At 37.9% G+C, this 25,564-nt stretch overlaps 1 protein-coding gene across 1 annotated transcript in view; it reads left to right on the top strand.

Annotated features, from left to right (window-relative positions):
• Positions 1 to 25,564, top strand: part of SUSD5 (sushi domain containing 5) — a 105,062-nt gene that overhangs the window by 39,633 nt on the left and 39,865 nt on the right. Inside the window, exon 3 of the mRNA XM_052001559.1 lies at positions 14,539 to 14,657. Coding sequence (XP_051857519.1) covers positions 14,539 to 14,657 — 119 coding nt within the window. The remainder of the gene's footprint in view (positions 1 to 14,538; positions 14,658 to 25,564) is intronic.

The following is a 25,564-nucleotide window of genomic DNA, read 5'->3' as shown; positions in this document are numbered from 1 at the left end:
TTATCAATTGGAGAATGGCTTGATTTCTTATAAATTTGAGTCAGTTCTCTATATATTTTGGAAATGAGGCCTTTATCAGAACCTTTAACTGTGAAAATGTTTTCCCAGTTTGTCGCTTCCCTTCTAATCTTGTTTGCATTAGTTTTATTTGTACAAAGGCTTTTTAATTTGATGTAATCGAAATTTTCTATTCTGTGATCAGTAATGGTCTCTAGTTCATCTTTGGTCACAAATTTCTTTCTCCTCCACAAGTCTGAGAGATAAACTATTCTATGTTCCTCTAATTTATTTATAGTCTCGTTCTTTATGCCTAGGTCATAGACCCATTTTGATCTTATCTTGGTATATGGTGTTAAGTGTGGGTCCATGCCTAATTTCTGCCATACTAATTTCCAATTATCCCAGCAGTTTTTATCAAATAATGAATTCTTTTCCCAGAAGTTAGGGGCTTTGGGTTTGTCAAACACTAGATTGCTATAGTTGACTATTCTGTCTTGTGAGCCTAGCCTTTTCCACTGATCCACTAATCTATTTCTTAGCCAATACCAAATGGTTTTGGTGACTGCTGCTTTATAATATAATTTTAGATCAGGTACAGCTAGGCCACCTTCATTTGATTTTTTTTTCATTAATTCCCTTGAGATTCTTGACTTTTTATTGTTCCATATGAATTTTGTTGTTATTTTTTCTAGATCAATAAAATATTTTCTTGGAAGTCTGATTGGTATAGCACTAAATAAATAGATTAGTTTAGGGAGTATTGTCATCTTTATTATGTTCGCTCGGCCGATCCAAGAGCACTTAATATTTTTCCAATTATTTAAGTCTGACTTTATTTGTGTGGAGACTTTTTTATAATTTTGCTCATATAATTCCTGACTTTCCTTTGGTAGATAGATTCCCAAATATTTTATGGTATCAACAGTTATTCTGAATGGAATTTCTCTTTGTATCTCTTGCTGTTGGGTTTTGTTGGTGATGTATAAAAATGCTGAGGATTTATGGGGATTTATTTTGTAGCCAGCTACTTTGCTAAAATTATGAATTATTTCCAATAGCTTTTTGGTAGAATCTCTGGGGTTCTCTAGGTATACCATCATATCATCTGCAAAGAGTGATAGTTTGGTTTCCTCATTGCCTACTCTAATTCCTTTTATATCTTTCTCGACTCTTATTGCCGAGGCTAGTGTTTCTAATACGATATTAAATAATAATGGTGATAGTGGGCAACCTTGCTTCACTCCAGATCTTACTGGGAAAGGTTCCAGTTTTTCCCCATTGCATATGATGCTTACTGATGGTTTTAAATATATGCTCCTGACTATTTTAAGGAAAAGTCCATTTATTCCTATGCTCTCAAGTGTTTTTATTAGGAATGGATGTTGGATTTTATCAAATGCTTTTTCTGCATCTATTGAGATGATCATGTGGTTTTTGTTTGTTTGGTTATTGATATAGTCAATTATGTTAATAGTTTTCCTAATATTGAACCAGCCCTGCATTCCTGGTATAAATCCTACTTGGTCATAGTGTATTATCCTGGTGACAATTTTCTGTAATCTTTTTGCTAATATTTTATTTAAGATTTTAGCATCAATATTCATTAGGGAGATTGGTCTATAATTTTCTTTCTCTGTTTTCAGCCTACCTGGTTTAGGTATCAGTACCATATCTGTGTCATAAAAGGAGTTTGGTAGGACTCCTTCAATCCCTATTTTTTCAAATAGTTTATATAACATTGGAGTTAATTGTTCTTTAAATGTTTGGTAGAATTCACATGTAAATCCATCTGGTCCTGGGGATTTTTTCTTAGGGAGTTGATTGATAGTTTGTTCTATTTCTTTTTCTGAGATGGGACTGTTTAGGATATTTACTTCTTCCTCTGTTAGTTTGGGCAAGCTGTATTTTTGGAGGTATTTTTCTATTTCATTTAAGTTGTCGAATTTATTGGCATAAAGTTGGGCAAAGTAACTCCTAATTATTGCTCTAATTTCCTCTTCGTTAGTGGCGAGTTCTCCCTTTTCATTTTTAAGACTAACAATTTGATTTTCCTCTTTCCTTTTTTTAATCAGATTTACTAAGGGTTTGTCTATTTTGTTGGTTTTTTCATAGAACCAACTCTTAGTTTTATTAATCAATTCAATAGTTTTTTTACTTTCAATTTTATTGATCTCACCTTTTACTTTTAGAATTTCAAGTTTAGTGTTTGACTGGGGGTTTTTAATTTGTTCCTTTTCTAGCATTTTTAATTGCAAACCCAATTCATTGACCTTCTCTTTCTCTATTTTATACAAATAGGCCTCTAGAGATATGAAATTTCCCCTTATTACCGCTTTGGCTGCATCCCATACATTTTGGTATGATGTCTCATTATTATCGTTTTCTTGGGTGAAGTTATTAATTATGTCTATGATTTGCTGTTTTACCCAATCATTCTTTAGTATGAGATTATTTAGTTTCCAATTATTTTTTGGTCTACTTCCCCCTGCTTTTTTGTTGAATGTAATTTTCATTGCATCGTGGTCTGAAAAGGATGCATTTACTATTTCTGCCTTACTACATTTGAGTTTGAGGTTTTTATGTCCTAATATATGGTCAATTTTTGTATAGGTTCCATGAACTGCTGAAAAGAAAGTGTATTCCTTTCTGTCTCCATTACATTTTCTCCAGAGATCTATCATATCTAGCTTTTCTAGTATTCTGTTTACCTCTTTGACTTCTTTCTTATTTATTTTCTGGTTTGATTTATCTAATTCTGAGAGTGCAAGGTTAAGATCTCCCACTATTATAGTTTTACTGTCTATTTCTTCTTGCAGCTCTCTTAGTTTCTCTTTTAAGAATTTAGATGCTACCCCACTTGGTGCATATATGTTTAATATAGATAGTGCTTCATTATCCATGCTACCCTTTAGCAAGATATAGTGTCCTTCCTTATCTCTTTTAATTAGGTCAATTTTTGCTTTAGCTTGATCTGAGATCAGGATGGCTACCCCTGCTTTTTTGACTTCACCTGAAGCATAGTAGATTTTGCTCCAACCTTTTACCTTTAACCTGCATGTATCTCCCCGCTTCAGGTGTGTTTCCTGTAAACAACATATTGTAGGATTCTGGCTTTTAATCCATTCTGCTAACCGCTTTCTCTTTATGGGGGAGTTTACCCCGTTCACGTTTATGGTTAGAATGACCAATTCTGTATTACTTGCCATCTTGTTAACCCCGGTTTATGCTTTCCTCCCTTCTTTCCTCTTTCCCCCCCTTCCAAGTATTAAGCTTGTGAGCACCCCTTGCTTCTCACAGCCCTCCCTTTTTAGTATCCCTCCCCCCTCCTTAGAGTTCCTCCCCCTATCTTACCCCTTTCCCTCCCAGTTCCCGTATTCCCTTCCCCTTAGCTTATTCCTTCCCTTTCCACTTTTCCCTTCTCACTTTTCAATGAGATGGGAGAAGTTTCACCATAGATTGAATATGTCTTAAGATTTTTCACTTAAAGCCAATTCTGAAGGCAGTAAGATACCCACTATATTCATCCCCCTCCATTCTTTCTCTCAGATATAATAGGTTTCCTATGCCTCTTCATGAGATGTACTACCCCCACTTTACCCTTTTTCTGGTACAATGTCCTTTCCACATCAATTTCTAGAACAAGGTATACATGTATTCTTTATACATCTATATAGTCAAAATATAGTTCCCAAGATTAATCTTTACCTTTTTAGATTTCTCTTGAGTTCTATATTTGTAGATCAAACTTTTTGTTAAGTTCTGGTTTTTTCATCAGAAATAGATGAAATTCGCTTACTTCGTTGAATGTCCATCTTCTTCCCTGGAAAAAGATGCTCATTCTCGCTGGGTAAGTTATTTTTGGTTGCATACCAAGTTCCTTAGCTTTTCGGAATATCATATTCCAGGCCCTTCGATCTTTTAATGTGGATGCTGCCAGATCCTGGGTGATCCTTATTGTGGCTCCTTGATACTTGAATTGGGTTTTTCTAGCCGCTTGCAATATTTTTTCTTTCACCTGAGGGTTCTGGCATTTGGCCACTATATTCCTTGGTGTTTTGATTTTAGGATCCCTTTCAGTGGGTGATCGATGAATCCTTTCAATGTTTATTTTTTCCTCTGTTCCTATGACTTCTGGGCAGTTCTCTTTGATAATTTCCTGGAAGACAGTGTCCAGGCTTTTTTTTTCATCATGTTTTTCTGGGAGTCCAATGATTCTCAGATTGTCTCTCCTGGATCTGTTTTCCAGGTCTGTTGTCTTTCCCAGAAGGTATTTCACATTTTTCTCCATTGTTTGATTTTTTTGGATTTGCTTGACTGATTCTTCTTGTCTCCTCGAGTCATTCAATTCCACTTGTTCAATTCTGATTTTCAGTGAAGTATTCTCTTCACTCACTTTTTTAAAATCTTTCTCTAATTGTCCAATTGAGTTCTTTTGTTCTGTGGAATTTTTTTCCATTTCGCCAATTTTGTTTTTTAGAGAGCTGTTTTCTGTTTCCAGTTCACTAATCCTATTTTTCAAGGATTTTACTTCTTTATCCACTCTCTCTTTAACTTTCTCCAGACTCTTTTCCCATTTTTCTTCTAGCTCCCTTGTGAGAGCCTTTTTAATCACTTCTATGAGGTTCATCTGTGCTGAGGAACAGCCGATCTCCTCCTTTGGGGAATCACCTGGGGACTGCCTGTTTTTAGTCTCCTCAGGATTTAGAGTCTGCTCTCTATCTGTATAGAAGCTGTCAAGGGTTAAAGTCCTCTTCAGCTTCTTGCTCATTCTGTCTATTAATCAGAGATAAACTACCAAAGAAAAACAGAAAAAAACTGGAGTCTTTCTTTGGGGGAGGGGCTGGGTGTGTTATCGAGCTTCCTCTACAGACTGCAGGTGGCAGCAGTGAGGCACTAGCAGGACTGTGCTGCGCCTGCGCTCTGAGATCCCAGAGCGTGCTGAGTCACTGAGGGGGGGAAAGGGGGGGGGGGGGGCCAGGTCCTGAGAGACTTCAGCTGTTTGCGGTTGTATTCTTCAGCCCCGGTGTTTTTAGCTTTTCTGCTGGGCTGTTGACTTGCTGCCGGAGGAAATTATCCAAACCTGTAGCGAAGCTCTCCCCGCAGAAACGGCTACGATCACTCTCCACCCCCTCTCCAGTCTGCTCCCGTGCTCTCACTGCCGCTGCCCTCAGCCTGTGCCCGATCTAAAACCGCCCCAGCCCTCCAGTAAAGACAGACCTTTCTTGGCGGATCTCAAGGATGGCTTCTCTTGGTAACTATTTGTGGGTTTTTTTCAGTCAAGCATTGATTCAGAGGCTTGTAATGAAGTGGATAGTGAGAGAAAGCGCAGAGCTTATGCAACTGTGAGCCTCCTCTCCGCCATCTTAACCGGAAGTCCCAACCAAGCCCCTTAATTTCAAAGGACCCCAACTCTCCATTAGACCCCAACTCTCTCTCAAAAGAGACACCTTTGGAGAAGACACCCTTAATTTATATTGGACTCGCCAATCTTGTAGCTTAAACTCGGGACCATAAAGCATGAGTAACCCAGGAGGCTTTTGCACCTCCTGAAAATGTAGAAAGGTCAATCTAATCATCTCTAAACTCTAAATTCTATGTTTGCTCCATATAAGATACAATTTTAGGTAAATTATTTGATCTCCTTATATCTCATCTTCACCTTCTGGCATATGGGAGCAACTCCTGTCTAACTTGCAAAAGTGAAATGACACTTATTAACTTATTCTTTCACTCAATTCCTGCAAGGAATAAGGCAAGTAGTTGGGAAAGACTATACAAAGACAAATAAACCATCCTTCTTGCCCCCAAGGAACTTCTAAAATAGGAAATAACCCTAAATATACCCAGCAATCAAGTAAGCATTTACTAAGCAAGGACTTTCAGTGTGGTAAACACTATGCTAGGTGCTGAGGATAAAAAGATGAAAATAAAATAGTCCCTGCCCTCAAGAGAACTTATATTTTAATGGAAGAGATAATAAGTCCCAGTCCTCTACAAATCTGAGCTATTCATCTTAATAAAAATTTAATTAGAACACAGCCTATATCTATCCCCAGTAGCACATGCCTCCCCAGAGATGTGTGTGTGTGTGTGTGTGTGTGTGTGTGTGTGTAAAACCAAAGTTTTTTCCCTTTCTCCATCCTCTCTCCTTCTACCTCCCTCTCTTTCATTTTTTCTTCTTCTACTTTCTTGTTGTTCTTCCTCTTCTACTTTTTCTTTTTCTGCTTCTTCTTTTCTGCCTCCTCCTTCCTTCTCTTTCTCCTTCTTTTCTATTCCTTTTTTCCTCCCCCTCTCTCCTTTCTTTTTTTAAAGACTGGATCTCTCTATTGTGCTGGGCCTAGAAGCATAAGAAGCACTCATGGTCCTATTCTGATTCTCATCAACACAAAAACTTTCAACCTGCCCCATTTTTGAACTGGCTTGGTTGGTCCCTCCTTGGGTGGCTTGATGGCCACACACACACACACACACACACACACACACACACACACACACACTTTTGAGAGGTAACCATATTGGTTTTGAATTTAGTAAAGGCACTTGATAAACTTGGCCCACTGTATCTCAGAACTCCCAGGCCCTAGTGATTCACAAGCCTCAATCACCCCAGTAGCAAGGATTAACAGGGTGCTCCAGCAAAATTGTGTTTTTTCAGCTGAAAAAATGAACAGCCCAGTGATATGACATAGTTGAATTGGTAGAAACAACCCAGTGCTGCTGCTTGCAATCCAATTCTGCTTGAAACAGCTATTTTACTAATTATCATCATTGCATAATTTACATCTTAATTCAGATTTTGGTAAGCCTGGGAAAGCCTGGCAAAAATTATTCTGGCAAGTTTGATGTTTTTAAATCTGCCATGAGATGGTTGCTTAGAATGTTATTTTTTTTTATTGTGTATTTTTTCCTATCAAACATTATTTTAATGATAAAGTTAATAGGCAGGTGATTCATGTGATGTAGCATATATGCTTACATAATAATGTCTAATATAGTACTCTAAGGTTTGCAAAATACTTTATATATGGTATTTCTTTTCATCAAACATTTTACAAGGAAATCTCCTAATACTTGTGCTTGTTCCTATGCTATGTTTTCTTTTTCTTTTACAATTATTTATTTTAAGTTTTCTTTTCTTTTTAAAATTTTAGTTCCAGATTTTGTACCTCCCTCCCAGCTTTCCTCAATCCACTGAGAAGGCAAACAATATATCAATTACATAAGCAAAATCATGAAAAACATTTTATATTAACCATATTTTTAAAAAGTAAGGTGAGGAAAATATGCTTCAGTTTGCACTCAAAGTTTATCATTTCTCTCTATAAGGTAGATAGCATTTTTTCATCATTAGTCCTTTACAATTGCCTTGGGTCATTGTATGGATTAGAATAAACAAGTCTTTCAAAGTTGATCATCATTACAATATTACTTTTATTCTGCACAATGACCTACTGATTTTTCTCACTTAACTTTGCATCAATTCATGTAGATCTTCTCATTTTTTTTAACTGAAAGCAGCTCTGCATTATTTCTTATAACACAATAGTATTCCATCACAATCATATGCCACAACTTGTAGCATTCCCCAGTTGATGAGTATCCCTTTTATTTCCACTTCTTTGGTACCACAAAAAGAGTTGCTATCAATATTTTTGTACATATACATCTTTTTTTTTCTTTGTTCTTTTTGGAGTATAATCTTAGTAGAGTCTGGATCAAAGTGTTTTATAAATTTTATAATTTTATGAATCTTTGAGCTTATTGTTTCCTTCAACTCTTTAAAAATTCTAGTTGGGCCTGGATTCAATTAACATTTTTCTTTGAGGCTTTGCTTGTAGCTGTTTTCACACTGTTGTCTTCTATTTTTATGTCTTGGTCTTCCCTGCTACCACAGCAGCTTTTTAGGGTCAAATTCTTTTTTTATTTGACCATGTTTTCAGCTTTTTTCTTGAATTTGAACATTATTTAAAATTAGTTTTACAGGTTTTTAGTATTTCCAAAGTGAGATAATCCTGGCAGAGGTATAATCCTTCTATCATGATCTGTACTCTGATCTTTACCAAGGAAAAATCCCTGTTTCCCCTATAGCTGCAAGTACTAGAACTCCCCTTGGTCTTGGAACTGTGACCAGGACTTTTCTCCCTTGTGACTAATGAGAAACCCTCCTTCCTATTCTAGACTTATGATCCAGAACTACTTATATAGTTACCCTTCAGTGCCAGTTACATCAAGTGCCAGAAAAGAGTCCCCTGTATTTTCTTTCTGATCTGTTGTCCAACTCCCTACATCTCTGGACTGAAAGCTCCCAAAGCTTTTACACCTAAAACTCCTACTTCCAAAGCAGCTGATGCTACTGTCTGCTTCCAAGATCTATAGCTGTTACCCCTGTTGTACTTTGGGCTTAGGCCCACCTTAATGTTCCAGACTTTTCCTGTAAACCTTTTAAGTTGTAGGCTGGAAAAATTTCTCTCTCTAAATTTTGGCTTTGTCACTCCAAAATTTTTTTTCATATTTTTTAGGTTATATATGCATTCTTTTTTTTTTTTTTTAACATTTTAACATTTAACATTTAACATTTAACATTAACATTTTTTAACATTTTGTTAACATTTTAACATTTTTAACATTTAACAATTTTAACATTTAACATTTAACATTTTTTAACATTTCCATATGAGTCATGTTGGGAGAAAAAAATCAGAACAAAATGGAAAAAGCATGACAAAAAAAGAAAAAAAGGTGAAATAGTGTACTTTGATATGCATTGTATCCATAGTTCTGTCTCTGGATGTGAATGGCATTTTCTATCTGAAGTTTATTGTAATTCCTTCGAATCACTGATTTACTGAGAAGACCCAAGTTTATTATATTTGATCACCACACAATCTTGCTGTTACTGTATACAATGTTCTGCTAGTTCTGCTCACTTCATTCAGTATCAGTTCATGAACTCTTTCCTGGCTTTTCTGAAATCAAACTGCTTATCATTTCTTATAGAACAATAATATCCCAACATATTCATATACTATAACATATTCAGCCATTTCCCAACTGATGGGAATCCACTCAATTTCCAATTCTTTGCCACCAAAAAAAAGAGTTGCTACAGACATCTTTGCACATGTGGGTCCTTTCCCCTCTTTTATGATCTGCCACTTCAAAATTTAATTTGAGATTTCATTTTAAAGTTGTTTGGAGAGAAATATTGGGAAATTCATAAACTGCTTAGAAGTAAGAGCCCTTGGTTGAAATCTATGTGATGCTACTTAGCACTTTCATGACAGATCACTTAGGCAAAACTCAGCAAATTGCTTAATCCAGTTTAGAAATAAATCCAGTGGTTCAGGCTTGTGAGGAAAAGAGCCATCTACACCCAGAGAGAGGACTGTGGAAACTGAGGGTGGATTACCACATAGCATTTTCACTCTTTTTGTTGTACTGGGCTTGAATTTTATTTTCTTTTTCATTTTTTTTTTTTACTTTTTGATCTGATTTTTCTTGTGCAGCAAGAGAATTGTATAAATATGTATGCCTATTTTGGATTTAACATATATTTTTACCATGTTTAATATATATTAGATTACATGTCATCTAGGGGAGAGGGTGGAGGGGAAAGGTGGGGGGAAATTGGAACACAAGATTTTCAAGGGTCAATGTTGAAAAGAATTATCCAGGCATATGTTTTTAAAATAAAAATTTCAATTAAAAAAAGATTAAAAATAACAATAAACAAACAAACAAATAGATAAACAGATAAACAAACAAACAAATAAATAAATCCAGGCCTTCATTAAACATAATTGCATTTTTTTCAGAGTTTCAATATCCTCATCAATAAAAGGAGAAGGTTATACTAGATGACCTCTGAGGTCCCTGTTACCTCCTCTCTCCTGGCCAATGATCACAAACTATTGTATCATCACCATTTTTGTGCTTGTCTCATCTCTTTTGCTGTGGGTAATCTGCCAGAGTACTAATGGCTTTAAACACAGTAGTACCTCAGTAAATGTTGATTGAATGAAGTTGTCTAGGTGATGTACATTATTTGTTGCTTAAGTCTTTCCTCCATAGAATTTAACTTAAATTTAGGCTGTGTGGTACAAGAAAGAACCCTGAATTTAGGGGTTATAAGATCTAGTTTTGAGTCATATCCATTTAACCAATCTTAGCCTTAATTTCCTCATCTGTAGGATGAAGATAATAATACCCGGCATTACTTCCTTTGCAGGGTTGTTGTGAACTGCCAATGAAATAATGTATTTTGTCCACATTTCATAAAACATACAAGGATGCATCAATGCCAGGTTTCTTTTATTGTTTTATCATACCATGAGGTCCAGAATGAAGTGATCTCTAGAGATAGGTAAGCAATAGCTTTTTTCCAGATTTACTTTTTAGTTTGAGAATAAACTAAATGTTTATTGTAACTCAATAAACACTTACTAATTAACTGACTAAGAATGTCAGACCTAGAATTTATGAAACACAGGGAACCGTAAGAGCAATGAAGATTGGGGAGCTTATTTGAGTAGAGTTGAAGATTGTATTCCCAGTGCTTAGAACATTATTTAGAACATAATGACTTTATCACAATTGTTTGTCAACTGACATAAAGGATTCATTAAGCTGACAATAGATTAAAAAAAGTAATAACCAAAATGTCTTTAGCATTTTGGAAAAGCTAGAGGACATCTTATCATAGCCATCTAAATAAGCCAATTAAGTTCAATTCTATAAATATTTATTATTTATTAATGTTTGGTACTGCAGATTGTTAAAATATGAATTGATATAATGTCTGTTCTCAGGGAACTTACTTTTTCATGGTGGGAATGGGTGTGGGGTTAGCAATGAGAGGGAGAAACAGAAGTAAATATTATATTTATATATATTATTATATTAACTTAATATTATATATATATATATAAATTTACAGAAGTAAATATAATGTAGATTGAAGTTGTGATGATGGCTAAGTAGAGATTCAAACAATGAGTACATTGACAAGGGTCAAGAAAATTTGACTCTTCCAGCTGTCCAGATTGAGCTATAAAATGAAGGTATCAGAGTAGACTAGTTGATAGGATAGACTTTAAGTCAGGAAAATCTGAGTTCAAATCTGACCTCAGATACTTACTAGCTGTATGACTATGGGCAAGTCACTTAATTACTCAGTTTCTTCATCTGTAAAATGGGAATAATAATAGCAGGTCCTCACAACATGGTTGTGAGAACCAAACTGAGATAAAAGATGCAAATCTGAGCTTCCTATATAAATGTGAGCTACTATTATTTTTAAGGGAAGAGCAGTTCTGACTAGTAAAAGTGAGGAGGTTCCATAATAAGTGTGAAGGATGGCTAGAAAGGGAGATTGGACAAACTGATAGCTGGCCAATTACCCTCAAACATCCTTCCTTCATTGTGTATTTGACATGCTGAGTATGATGTGAAATGCACAAGATAAAATGGAATCTGATAGAAAAATCAGGTAAATACCTTATATTCCCTCACCCAAACCCTAGGGATATAGTACACAGAGTGTGTCTGAAGTCAGGAAGACACATTTTCTTGAGCTTAAATTTGGCTTCAGACACTTATTAGCTGTGGGATTCTGGGAAAATTATTTCTCCCTCTTTGTCTCAGTTTCCTCATCTGCAAAAAGAAAAGCTGAAGAAGGAAATGGCAAATCAAAGAATCTTTGCTAAGAAAACCCTAAATGGGGTCACGGAGAGTTGGACATGACTGAAAAACGACTGAACAATTCCAGGCACCCTCTTCTGGAAGCTTGCCCATGTTAGGATACGTAACTTTGGCAATCAGAGTGAGTCCCAGAGTTTTGGCCCAGGTTTAGGCTGGACGATTAGCAACGAAAGGTATTATTCCATGTAGTCCATGTTAATGGGTGTGTTAGAATTGCAATTTGACTAGCTTTTTTTCGGTGGACACTGTTGCCTTTGGCAAAGGTCCTAAACAGGAGCTAAATCAGCATCTGATTACTTACCTAAAATACACCTACCTGTATGCACTGAGAAAGAGAGAAAACATCCAGAGCCCGGGTCTCAGCAAGACCTTCAAGGAGAAATTATTTTTGTTACTCTAGTTGCTGGATCCCTTTGAATAGGGTCAAGTAAAGACTTTCCTAACATCAAGTTCGGTTCTATAATATTAAAGTATACCATGGCATTATAACACTGAAGAAATATTGTATTGTCTCAAAGTAAGATCGTATTTGGACAATTTCCTTGATCTGAAATAGTTTTTCTCTCTGAAAAATCAATTGTAAATAGCATTGCTATTGTTTTGTGGCTAGCTTCCCAATCAACCCAATCCAAGGCAATTTTTCCTTCAAAATATTTAGTGTTCTCTAGTATTTCCTCCTTCTTTCTGAATGTAATTCTGAATGAATGCATTTCAGACTTCCTTCTGAATGCTTAGTCTATGGTTTGAATATATTCCTGTGAAATCTCCCTGCTTGCAAGGTTGATTCATTCTATCATCATGATGTCAAATGCCTTATTACATATGGGATAAAGACCTAAAGTAGTATGACTCTTTGGTGAGAGCACTTGGCTTAAGAGTCAAAAATCATAGGTTCAAATCCCACTTCTGATAACTGTCATCTTGAGTGAGTAACTTAACCTCCCTGGACCCAAGTTTTCTTGAGAATAAAATCAGGAGTTTGGACCAGATGATTTCTGAATTCCCTTTTACGGGCACAACCTGCCATTCCTCTTCTTAATCCCCTTTGGGTATCCTCTGTTTTAGCCAAGTTGGTTTATCAATCATTCCCTATCTAATTATTAAGATTAATTATTATTGTTATTAATTATTAATAATAATATATATTATTTAAGTATCAATATGATCGTTGTTAATATTAATAATATTAATATTAATCTATATCAAAATCTTTCAGTGGAAGTTTCCCTGATTAGATCAATCACATCACACTCCACTGAATTGCTAGTTGATTCTCAGGCCTGCATGCTTATACAATGCATTTCTGCTTGGGTAGAATGCTTCTCAAGAGTAGGACTGTGTGGCAGCCATTTTTGTAGTGGCCAGAAACTGGAAACTGAGTGGATGCCCATCAGTTGGAGAATGGCTGAATAAGTGTTGGCATATGAATGTTATGGAATATTATTGTTCTGTAAGAAATGATCAGCAGGAGGATTTCAGAGAAGCCTAGAGAGACTTACATGATCTGATGCTGAGTGAAGTGATTAGAACAAAGAGATTGTTGTATCTGGTAATAGCAAGATTATACGATGATCAAGAACATGGCTCTCTTCCACAATGAGATGATTCAGTCCAATTCTAATGGTCTTGTGATGGAGAGAATCATCTGCACCCAGAGAGAAAACTGTGGGAACTGAGTGTGGATCACAACATAGCATTTTTGCTCTTTTTGTTGTTGTTTACTTGCATTTTGTTTTCTTTCTCATTTTTTTCCCTTTTTGACCTTATTTTTTTTGTGTGCAGCATGATAGTTGTACAAATATGTATATATATTGGAATTAACATATATTTTACCATGTTTAACATATGTTGGATTACTTGCCATCTAGGGAAGAGGTTGGGGGCAAGAGGGAGAAAAATTAGAACACAAGATTTTGCAAGGGTCAATGTTAAAAAATTATCCATGCATATGTTTTAAAAATGAAACTTTAATTTAAAAAAGAGTAGGACTGTGTTAATTCTCTTAGTATTCCTTGGTATTCCAGAACGGTATAAAGTAGACACTCAATAATTTTTGAATGACTCTGACTAAAAAACCAGAAGGAGTCACACAGTCACAGCTTACATTTCCAAATCATCTCTTGAGTTGCCCTTTGTACCTTTTCCCAGACCCACATTTCCCCTTGAAGAACTCAAGCTCAATTCTTAATTTCTCAATTGATACGAATTTTCCCTCTTCACATTCTCCATCAATCTTGTGGTTAGAAGAACCCTGATTTTTTGGTGGTGTTGATTAAATTCTCTCCTACCCCTTTTCTTTAGGACTTAGTTTCTGGAGACTCCATCATTTTCCTTCCCCCCATGATTTCTTATTAAAAACAAATTCTGGATTTTTAGATGAAGAAGGACATATCCCAGCAGTCCTGGAAAAGAGCCTGGATCAGGATGGAAAGATTTTTATAGTTAATAATCTGAGACCCATTGGCTTTGAGGGACTGTGGTATAAGTAGCATTCTTCTCTAGCAAATGCAGAAATAATTTTCCACCTTCATATTTTAAGCCAGTGTAAAAAACAACAACCCAACATGTGTTACTCTCTGAGCCTTGAATTAATCTAGAAGATGCTCAGGAATTGTCTTCTTAATCTTTTCTGTCTTTCTTTTTCTTCTCCCAGAATGGGTTTTTCCACTCCAGTACATTTAGTCAAAGCATTTTATGGGCAGATATCTCTGCCCAACTGAAAGCTGGTGTGCTGATGTTTAATGTTTGGTGACCACTGCGACCCACAAGCACTAGTAATTGCTCCTCTTTTCTCCAGTTCCACTTGAAGTTTTCCTTTGTCTCGTTCCTCTATTTTAGGACAACGGTGTGCGGCAAGATAAGTGGGGAGCAGCAGAGTCTGAAAGCTGTGGACGTGAAAATTGAAAGTGAGCTGATTCCTGGCAACAAATATGATGCCCTTTGTGTCAAGGATGAAGGTTAGTGCTGAAGCTGCTGAAAAAACACAAATAGGCTCATGGGGCTTAGCTGAAGCTAGGCACTCACCAGTAGGATCCCCCAATCCTTTAAAGAGAAGGGGGCATTTTAAAGAAAAACTTTTGTGGGGCTGGGAAATTTTTCTGACTTGTTGAACATGGTATCTCAAAAGGGAAGGCTTACCTTTTAGTGGAAAAAATCAATTGCTGACAGGGTCATAACTAGGCTTTTTTTTTTGTATCTTGAGCAAGAAGAAAGGAAGATGATTTTTCAGCATGGTAGTATGAGGGGAAACAAAAACAAAGGGACATAGTCATGAGGTGGGGAATAAGAAGTAAGTCTTCCTTTACCAGCACACAGGTTCATGTGAAAATGCACCAGAAATAATAGTTGCTTTAAACAACAGAAAACTAAAACTTTGTGTGTCAATCTAGAACACTGAAGTTAGTTTGAATGTTCAAGATTACAATGATCAGCACACTTGGCAAACTAAAATGCTATATTTTATTATATCAGTTAATATATTATATGTAATATGTATCAGTTATAACACTATTTGGAGGCAAAAATTGGCTATATTGTTTATTTACTACATTGTGATCACTAGCTCAGTCAGTCCTTTCTGGACCTCAGTTTCCCTATCTGAAAAATAAGGGAATTGGACGAGGTGACCTCAGAGGTACATCCCAGTTCTGGATCTATCATCTGTGATCTTGTGAGCTATAAAATGAGGCGGTTGAATTATTTTCACACCCATTTCACAGATAAGCTCAGAGGCGACTTGCCCTTGGTCAGCCAGCTAAGTCATGGGCAAGAGTGAGTAATCAAACCCAGCATTTGGTCTTGAGCCTAAAATGAGCCAAGGGCTTTCTGTGACATCAATGAGATGAAGAGGAATGAGGATGTCTCTCTCCAGTGAGCCGGTAGCCTAGCAACAGCTTGTATCCTATTCAGCCATCAATCAGCCCAGATCAGGGGCACTCAGTGAGCATCTCAAGGTCACTCGGGTCACTCTTCGTCCAGACCCAGACTCCACACCCAGCTCCTCACTCCCACCAATATCTCATCTCAGACACCTCCGTCATGGATAATGTGCAAGGTTGTCATTTGGCCAAGGTACCTGATTGACATGGGTGCTGTTGACAGGCCGGCACCTTCACACCCGACAGCTGGGCTGAAGCAAATTAAATCTGTAATGGGAACTGAAGATTTAATTAACTCCCAATGAAGGTTTACATATCCTACACGTTACAAGCAGCATTCAGTGCATCCATTTTTTTAAATGACAGAAACTCTCAGGTGTTTGCACTCAACAGATGTTGAGTATGTTTCTTTTTCCGTTCCAAATAAGGTGACCTCGATCAAACAAGTGGAGGTTGACAGGTAGAAGGACCAGCTCTGAAATACTGAGAGTCTCAGAATCCTTGGATTTCTTGACTAGGAACTGTTGACTCCCCATCATCAATACTGTCAATTCTCCTGCCTGCTTTTCTCGTCATGGTAAATGAAATTAATATTAAGCTGCAGGGAGAACATTAATGAGTGCTGCTCCTGGAGATGAAAGCGTAGATTAAAGTATCATTAAGATATATTCAAAGACCAGAACTCCTCGAGCAGACGATAACATTGCCTAAGTGACTCTAGAGGAAGGAGAGTGGAGAGAGCCTTTGTGACTTAAGATCATAGACTTAGAAGTGGAAGGAATCTTGGAGATTTTTTGATCCAACCTTTCATTCTCCAGAAAGCAGAGAGCCAGAGAGTGGAATCAAGCAATTAAACAACAAGTATTTATAAAGCACTTATGATGTGCTTACCACAAGAGGCGATGGTCCCATTGTAATTCTGTTCAATTTATTAAACACACATTTATTAAATGCCTACAGTGTACAGGATGAGGCAATACTATGACTGGAGTTGTAGTTTCTCTGGTTCAGGCGTCACCTCTTGTAGTCTATTTGACTTTGGGGTGTGAAGCATGAATTCTGGGCACTACCTCTAGAGAGAAAGTCCTCAATGTGGCCCTCATTACATGTCCCTTTCATGTGTGAATCGTCAGAGAGTCTACAACTTGGTTGGCACTGTTCATTCAGAGCCCAGAGAGTATCATCCTGAGATCAGAGTGAACAAAAGGAAACTGAATGAATGATAAAGTCCCTCTGGGTCCTCATCTTCGTAGTTCTGACGCAGCAGCAGGGTGGCAGGTCAAAAATGCCCAAAGAAAGAACATGATCCAATCTGTAGCCAGGTGGATGTGGTGAGGTCCGTATCCCAGAGTATGGTGAAGCATCCAGGTTGATCCAAACTATAGAAATAGAGTAGTCTCTTTAGTATCCTATGGAAGAGGTATTTATTGTCTTTTTATTATTCAATAGAAGAATTATTCCACAGAAAGAGTCTTTTCTCCACTACATCACACTGCCTGGACTGTAATAGTCAGGAGAAACCTGGATTCAAGTCCAGTCTGTGGGCAACTCCCTTAACCTTCCTGAATTGATTTTCCTCATCTGTAAAATATTGGTGATATATATATATATATATATATATGGTGATATATATATATATATATTTTTTTTTTTTTTGCTAAGGCAATTGGAGTTAAGTGACTTGCCCAGGGTCACACAGCCAGGAAGTGTTCAGTGTCTGAGGCCAGATTTGACCTCAGATCCTCCTGACTTCAGGGCTGGTGCCCTAATAGGTGTTTGATACGTGCTTGTTTCCCCCCGTTTTTCAGCCCAGCCCTAGATAGATTAAGTCACTTTACCTCTCCTTGTTCCAACTTGCTCTGCTGGGAGAGGATCTGATGGGACACGTCCTACTTCCTGAGAGCGATGGTGGAAAGAGCATCAGGCTCAAGTCTCAGCTCCAGCCCTTAGGATCATAGATCTAGACCTAAAGGACCTCAGAGATCCAATGCTTACATTTTACAGATAAGGAAACTGAGGCCCAGTTCATGTATGTGGTAATAATTGGCACAGGAATTTGAAGACGGGTCTGTTCCCACATCATTATTCTTTCTGCATTGCTACTTGTGTGACCAGGGGCCACTTTTCTGAACTTCACTCTCCCTATGTTTAAAATGGGGGAGATAATACTTGCCTTACTTCCGCCGATGGGCTTAGCAGACCATCTAGTGCTGTATAATGGTGAGCCCGAGTTGCCTCCCCTTTACCCCCTCTTTGATCCGTCCCAGCTGCTAACCTGACCTGGATTCACCCAGGGCTGCCTCGGCTCCTGTGGCCAGCCTGGCTGTAACCTTTGCCAGCCAGGAACTATTCTCCCATTGGCACTTGGGCCTGTACTGAGTTGGTGCCCTAGATCCTGGAGTCATTATGCAAGTCAGACTTTGGAGGAAAAGCACAAGAAAATTTAGTGACATATTAGAGTAGGGCCGGGAGTTGGGGAAACAGAACCCAATAACCTTCTCTCTAATCAGCTCCCCTGCTGTGGAATTCTGTCTTAGATTTCATTTTCTTTTATCGTGAACTGAGATTTGGGGTCAGTGATTATTTGGAGATGCAGGAAAATGGCTTTCCCCTTGGACTAGCTATAATGGTGAGATGGGGGAGTGATCTCTGGTTATATCAGCAACCAACCTAAATAAGCTGATGGAAAGTGAGTGAAAAAAAAGGGGGGGTGTGAGAGAGAGAGAGACAGAGAGAGACAGAGACAGAGACAGAGACAGGGAGGCGGGGAAGGAAGGAAGGAAGGAAGAAAGGAAGGAAGGAAGGAAGGAAGGAAGGAAGGAAAGAAGGAAGGAAGGAAGGAAGGAAGGAAGGAAGGAAGGAAGGAAGGAAGGAAAGAAAAGGAGGGAGGGAAGGAAGAAAGGAGGGAGAGAAGAAGGGAGGGAGGAAGGAGGGAAGGAAGGAAAGAAAGAAGGAAAGAGGGAGGGAAGGAAGGAGGGAAAGAGAGAAGGAAGGAAAAAAGAGAAAGAGAAGAAGGAAAATAGGAAGAAAAGGAGAGAGAAAAAAAGAGAAAGAAGAGAAAGGAAAGAGCATTTATTAAGCACTTACTACATATAATATCTTGTCATATTTATAGAAAATAGTCTTTAACAGGTACGAAACATACAAATATGAAATGAATGGCAGCTCATTCTGGGGGTTATGCTAAAATGACTTTCTTTGAAAGTCTCTGTTGCTTTCTTACCTCCCTCAATGAGACCATTTAATAACTTTAACAAGAAACAGCTGCCCAATCGAGTAGGATTTTTTTTTTCCTTGAGGGTGAATGGAAGGAGAGCTTTCCAATAAATTTCATGTGTAACATAACAAATTTGTAGTTAACATTTTTTAAAAGTTATGATTCATTTATGTACAATCTGAGGATGTTTAGCCTGGGGAAGCAAAAACTTTGGGGGAACATAACTGTCTCCAAGTATTTGAAGGGACAGATGGATGATGCAGTGACTAGAGTGCTGGGTCTGAGGTCAGGAACATCTGGTCTTCCTGGTCTCAGAATCTTATTAGCTGCATGACCCTGGAAAAGTCACACGACCCTGTTTGCTTCGGTTTCTTTAACTGTAAGGCAGGGATAATAATAATAACACCTATCCCATGGATTGTTGTGGGGATCCATTAAGATAATCATTGTAAAGCGCTGAGTATAGTGGCTGGCACATAGGAAGTTCCACATAAAGGTTAGCCATTATTAGCTATATTATTTATTATTATTGTTTCTTTGGAGGAGGCATTAACATGATCTTCTTAGACCCCAAAGCCAGAACCAGAAGGGATCCAAAGGGAGAAACAACATGCAAACAGGATGCCTACAAGATAAACTGGAGAGAACCCACAAGGGAAGGTGCAGATTTTGAGAGAGCTCAGCAAAGGCTTCCTATTCAGTACTTTCAGATGAATATTTGATGAAATGTTCCCCAAAGTCCCTTCCAGTTCTGCTCGTCTGTGGTGCCCTAAGGGATTCTTTTGCTGTGGTTGATGGGAACTGGAGTAGGCAGCATCCCATAATGATCCAAAATATATCTCTAGACCTGGAATGAAATCATAGTGAAAAACGATGGAATGTTTAATGTGTGTTGGATTACTTGTTGTCTAGGGGATGGGACAACTGGGGAAGGAGGGAGAAAAATTTGAAACACGATTTCTGCAAGGGTGAATGGTGAAAACTATCTTTGCCTGTGTTTTTTTGTTTGTTTGTTTGTTTTTTTCTGAAGTAATTGGGGTTAAGTGACTTGCTCAGGGTCACATAGCTAGGAAGTGTTAAGTGTCTGAGGCCAGATTTGAACTCAGATTCTCTTGACTTCAGGGCTGGTGCTCTATCCACTGCACCAACTAATTGCCCCTTTGTATTTATTATGAAAAATAAAAGCTATTACTATTTTTAAGTGTGAATTGCCCCCCAAAAAATTCTACTTTATGTATTTTTATGGAATGATAGTGAAAGGAAGGTTGACAGTTGGTTCCAATTTTAGCATTTTGATGGTTTCTACTTGAGATAATATGATTTTTCCTGTTGATGCCGTCTATATATTACATTGTCATCACTTTTATTGATTATTGATTATTATTGATATTGATATTTTAAAATAAAATCAATGGAAATAAATGTTGCAATGGAAAAGACCTGGATTTGGAGGCTAATGGAATCCAAGCTGTGTTAATTCCTAGATGTGTGACTGTGAGCAAGTTCATTCATTTCTCTGAGACTTGGTTTCCTCATCTTTAAGAAGGAGTTGGACTAGATAACTCCGAAAGTTCTTTCCAGTTCAAAGTTCTATGACATGAGCTCCAGATCATCTAGTCAGACAGAACCCTCCCATTTTACGGATGAGGAAACTGAGTCCCCGACAGTCGAAGGGACTCACCCAACCTCGACCCGAGGTCCTCCAAGGCCAGGGCTGTTGCCGCATGCGCAAGACCCAGATTTTGCTTGGCTTCCACCTCTCTCTGGTTTGTGGCACTCGTCAGGAGCTGCCTGTTCCCCGATGATGTATTCTGCAGTCATTTCAGCTCCCCTTCTCTTTGGCCATAAAGGAAAAATGACAGCTTAGAATTCCAATAAAGGCAAATATAAGTCTCATAAACTTATGTAAAAGGCGCGGAAGGCAAACAAGTCCTGGGAGTGTTCACATGGGCCTTCTTTTAAAAAGATTATTGTTATTAATAAACTTTGCCACAAAGCAGGCCTTTTCATTTCCTTTCCAATACTTTGCATTTAGGCTGACAGTGAATTTCCAGCCCTCTGGTGATCTCACTTAAACTAATAAATGAAGTTATTCTTAACTAACCGGATGCCAGTGAAAGAAGCCTCCTCCATGCTGGGTCACAAGCCTTGCTTCTCTTGACATCCCGGCTGCTCCAGGCAAAGCGTCCCAGTGCTGACTGTCATGAGACCCGGGTTCTAGTCCACCTGAACTCGGTCTCTCTGGGCTTCCATTCCTTCTGTTTCAGGGAAGGGTGACCTGGCTCCCTCCTGGCCACCCCACTCCTTAGTGCTTCTCCCTAAGGATGGCCCCACCCAATCCAAATGGCCTTACTCTCCCAGAGCCCACCTTCCCACTCAACTGTCCAAGTGGTCTCCCTGGAGTTCCTGTCTACATGTCACCTCCCTCCCCCGTTCAAACTTCAGTGACGCCTGTTCACCTCCACGATCAAATATCCAATCCTCTGATGTTCAAAGATGACCCTTCCTACCTCTCAAAATGTGTTACACCTTTCTGTCTCCTACTCTACAATCCAATGACCCTGTCCTCCTCCCCATTCCTCATTTGTGACCTTCCATCTCAAAACGTTGGGCATTTTCACTGACTGACTCCTGAGGTCTGGAATTCTCACCTTCCTCATCATCACCTCCTGGCTTCCTTCAAGTCTCAACTAAAATACAAGAAGAATTTCCTAAGCCTCCTTTATCTCATATAAGTATATACTAATAAATAGATATATTATATATATACAGATATATAATTTTTATTGTCTGAAATGAATTCCTATTTGTTCTCTCTCACTGTCTCTCTGTGTGTTTCTGTCTTTTTTTCTATCTCTCTGTTTCCTATCTCTGTCTCTCTGTCTCCTTCCCTATATCTCTCTGTCTCTTTTTCTATCTCTCTGTCCCCTATATCTGTCTCTCTGTCTCCTTCCCTGTATCTCTCTGTCTCTTTTTCTATCTCTCTGTCCCCTATAGCTGTCTCTCTGTCTCCTTCCCTGTATCTCTCTGTCTCTTTTTCTATCTCTCTTTCCCCTATATCTGTCTCTCTGTCTCCCTTCCTGTGTCTCTCTGTCTGTTTCTCTCCCTCTCTGTCTCTCGCTATCTCTCTGTTTCAAAGGAAGCAAACTGAATGAATCAGGATTTATTTTACCCAGAATGCCCTGGATGGGGTGGTAGATCAGTGCCATCAGCAGTAGACCTGATTCATTTAATTCTTTGACTCATTTGTATTTTCATTCAAATCTTATTTATTGAGAAACTGCTGTCAACCAGGCAATCAATAAGCTTTTGTTAAGTGCTACAGTGTGTCTTCAAGTAGTGAAAGATGCTATGCTAACCACCGGGCAAGGAGCCCCTGCCCTCAGAGAGCTTGCTGTGTAGGGAGACAAACCTCATACAATTCAACTCGAGGGATATTTATTGAGCAGCTGTGTGGTGTGGTGGGTACCAGCCTTGGTGAAAGGGAGTTTTCTCATAAAGAATTCCCTGCAGTGATGAAATCTTAAGTTCTTACCACTCTAAAAATTTTGTGCAAATCAAACCAGAATGGTCAGAAATCATGATAATCTAGCCTGTTCCCCAAGAAAAAAATACAAGAAGACATCTCTCCCTATTTCTCTACAGAGGTGAAGGACCATGGGTGAAGAATGCTACCTACAAATGGCAATTTGGGTGGGGGGGAGATATTTTGTTCAGTTTTGCTGAATGTTTTGTTTCTTTTTTGTATTGCTTATTATAAGGAATGGCTATATGGGAGAAGCGAAAGAAATAGATTGGTTAATGGAAATGATACAAAAAATTATATCAATACAATATATTTTTAAGAAATATGCAAGTCACCATGCTAGAAACTAGGGACCTAAGATAATAATGAAACCCTCTCCACCATCAAGGAACTTCTACTCTAGAGGCTGGAGGGAAAAATACAATATGTACCCAGGTAGCTGCATGCTGGTTTGAAAAAGTCCTAGTAGCTAGAAGGGTCAGCTTTTCTGGAGGAAGATCACAATGACAATTGTGAGGAGCAGTCAGCAGTTCTATTGGACTGAACCAGAGAGCATTTGAAGCATAGGATCAAGAGATAAGGCTGCAGAGGTGGGCAGCAATCGCTTTGGACGAACAGAATTAGTATTTTTTTATAGAGACAATGGGAAGCCTTGGAAATATTTTGAGCAAGGGAGTACCATAGTCCAACATATCTTGAGAATCTAGTTTTGGCTGCTCCGTGGAATTTATTCATATACATATTGAATATTACTTCTTGCCCAGTAGAGTGGAAGCTTCTTGTGGGTAGGGATTGTTTTATGTTTGCGTTATATCTCTAGCCCATTTTTTAAAATATATTTTTCTTGATAACTTTGGTTTTTACATCACCTACACTTTCCACATTATTCCCCTCCCCATTTCCTCCTAGATGGATTGGAGAAGCAAGAGCCCAACTAGGAGAGCTTGATGGGAATCCAATGGAGCGGTGATGGGGGCTACAGTAGGACAATGACCATGAGTGGAGAAAAGAGAGCAGACATGAGAGGGAGAACCCACAAGATTCTGAGACTTGACAATGAATTGAATGATGAATGGGGTAGTGAGGAAAGGAAGAGAACCAAGGATGATTCCAAGGTTAAAAATCTGAGTGACTGGCAGGACAGTTTGGACACAAAAAACCATGTGGAAGAAGGGCTTTGAGTGATTTGGAAATTTGGAGAAAGAAGAGATCACTTCTGGTGAGAGGATCAGGGATGGCTAATGGAGGCAGCAGTATTTGAACTGGACTTTGAAGAGTGGATAATAGTTCAAAAGGAGGAGTGAGTGGGCAAGGAAGAGGAAGGAATTTCAAATAAAATCAACAGCATGAGAAAAAATGGAGAGGCACAAGACATTTTTGAGAAGGCAACATGGTGTAATGGGAAGAGTTAAGGGTTTTCCCTTAACTCTTAATTTGAGCCTTAATTTATATACTTTAGCATGTAAATTCATAAAGGAAAAATTAACAACTTCAGAAAGACACAGACAATAATACTATGTTCTTTTCTCAGTTTTGAATAATTCTAACAGAAAGATAAACAAAAAGGAAAATATAAAATGGTACAAATTGCTGGAGAAACTTGAGACTTCTTCTAAATGCAACTGCCAAAGAATATACATTTTTTTCCTCAGCACCACATGGAACTTTTACAAAAATTGACCATGTATTAAGGCACAGAGATATTGCAATCAAATGTGAAAAGCTACACATAATAAATATATCCTCTATATACCATAACCATAGAGACCATAAAAAGAGTAATTAGCTCAGGGAACACGCACAAAAGACACAGACCCAAATCAAGAGTTAAACAAAGAATCCTAAATAACAAGTTGATCAAAGAACAAAATATAAAAACAATTACTAATAAAATTATAATGTTGAAATAATACTGAAAATTTCTGGGATGCTGCTAAAGCAGTCCTCATGACAAAAATCATATCTCTTCAAACATACACTAACAAAATAGAAAAAGAAAGGAATAATGAAATTAATTTAAAGTATAATATGATTAAATATTAAACTAAATAAGAATTTAATTTCTAAAAATTATAAAATTGACAAACAAACAAAACACAAAAGAAAACTTTAAAAATTAGAGGAGAAACAGGTAGACTGGAAACCAAAAAAGTGATGAATAAAATTAAAAGTTTGTTCTTTGAAAAGGCTAATAAAATTGATAAGCTTTTAGCCAAGCTGGTTAAAGAGAAGAGAGCAGAAAATTCAAATCAACAGAATAGCAGACAAACAAGGTAAAATCATAATAAAACCAGAAGAAGTGAAAAAGAATAATGAGAGCCTATTTTACACATGCATATGATAACAGAACTGAGAACACAAAAGAAATAGAGAAATTGTTGTTTAATGTTTTCAGTCATGGCAGACTGATTCCACTAAGAGTTTTTTGGTGAAGATAGTAGAGTGGTTTGCTATTCCCTCTCCAGATCATTTTACAGATGAGGAAATTGAGATAAACAAGGTTAAGTGCCCATAGTCACACAGCTAGTAAGAGTCTGAGGCCATATTTGAACTCAGATATTTTTCCAACACCAGACACAACACATTATGCAATACGGTGCCATCTACCTGACCTAGAGGAATATCTTCAAAAATATAAAATACCCAAACTAACCAAAGACCAAATAGATATCCTAAATAACTCCAAAATAACTCAGAGATGAAAGAGAACTAGCTGTGAAGAAATTACCAAATAAAAAGAACTAAGGAAAGTACGTTACAGTGAAAAAAAGCATTTGCCTTTGGGATCAGAGGTTCTGGGTCCAAATTATGCCTCTGTTTTCTTACTGCTTGTGTGACATTGGGAAAGTTGCTGAATTTTTCTAAGGCTTTAACTTCCTGAAGGTTGGACCTAGTGGTCTCCAAGCTTCCTAAGCTCTGTCTAAGTAACTTTATGATACCCAACCCATTCCAGTCCTAGGCCACTGGGGATCCCAGAAGGGAGTTGGGAATTCAAGGAGTCAAATGGTCTTATAACGCTTGTGATCCCTACAAGTTCTGCTACTAACACTTGGCTTCTGGGAGCCACTGTTTCTTTTCATCCCTGGGTCTGAAAACTGGTGAGAATTAGCAGGTGGAATTCTCAAGTTGGATTCCCAGTTAAAAGAGATAAACATGACCAGAGAAAAGGTGTTTTTGAAAGGAAGGTTTTACCCCAAATTGCTATGTGCTGCTATATAATTAAACAGCGTGTTTGTGTGTGTA

Source organism: Antechinus flavipes, chromosome 5 (genome assembly GCF_016432865.1).
Source record: "Antechinus flavipes isolate AdamAnt ecotype Samford, QLD, Australia chromosome 5, AdamAnt_v2, whole genome shotgun sequence".
In the NCBI taxonomy this organism is placed as follows: Eukaryota; Metazoa; Chordata; class Mammalia; order Dasyuromorphia; family Dasyuridae; genus Antechinus; species Antechinus flavipes.
Note: the sequence above shows the minus strand (reverse complement) of the source record. Positions and strands in the feature narration are given on the sequence as shown.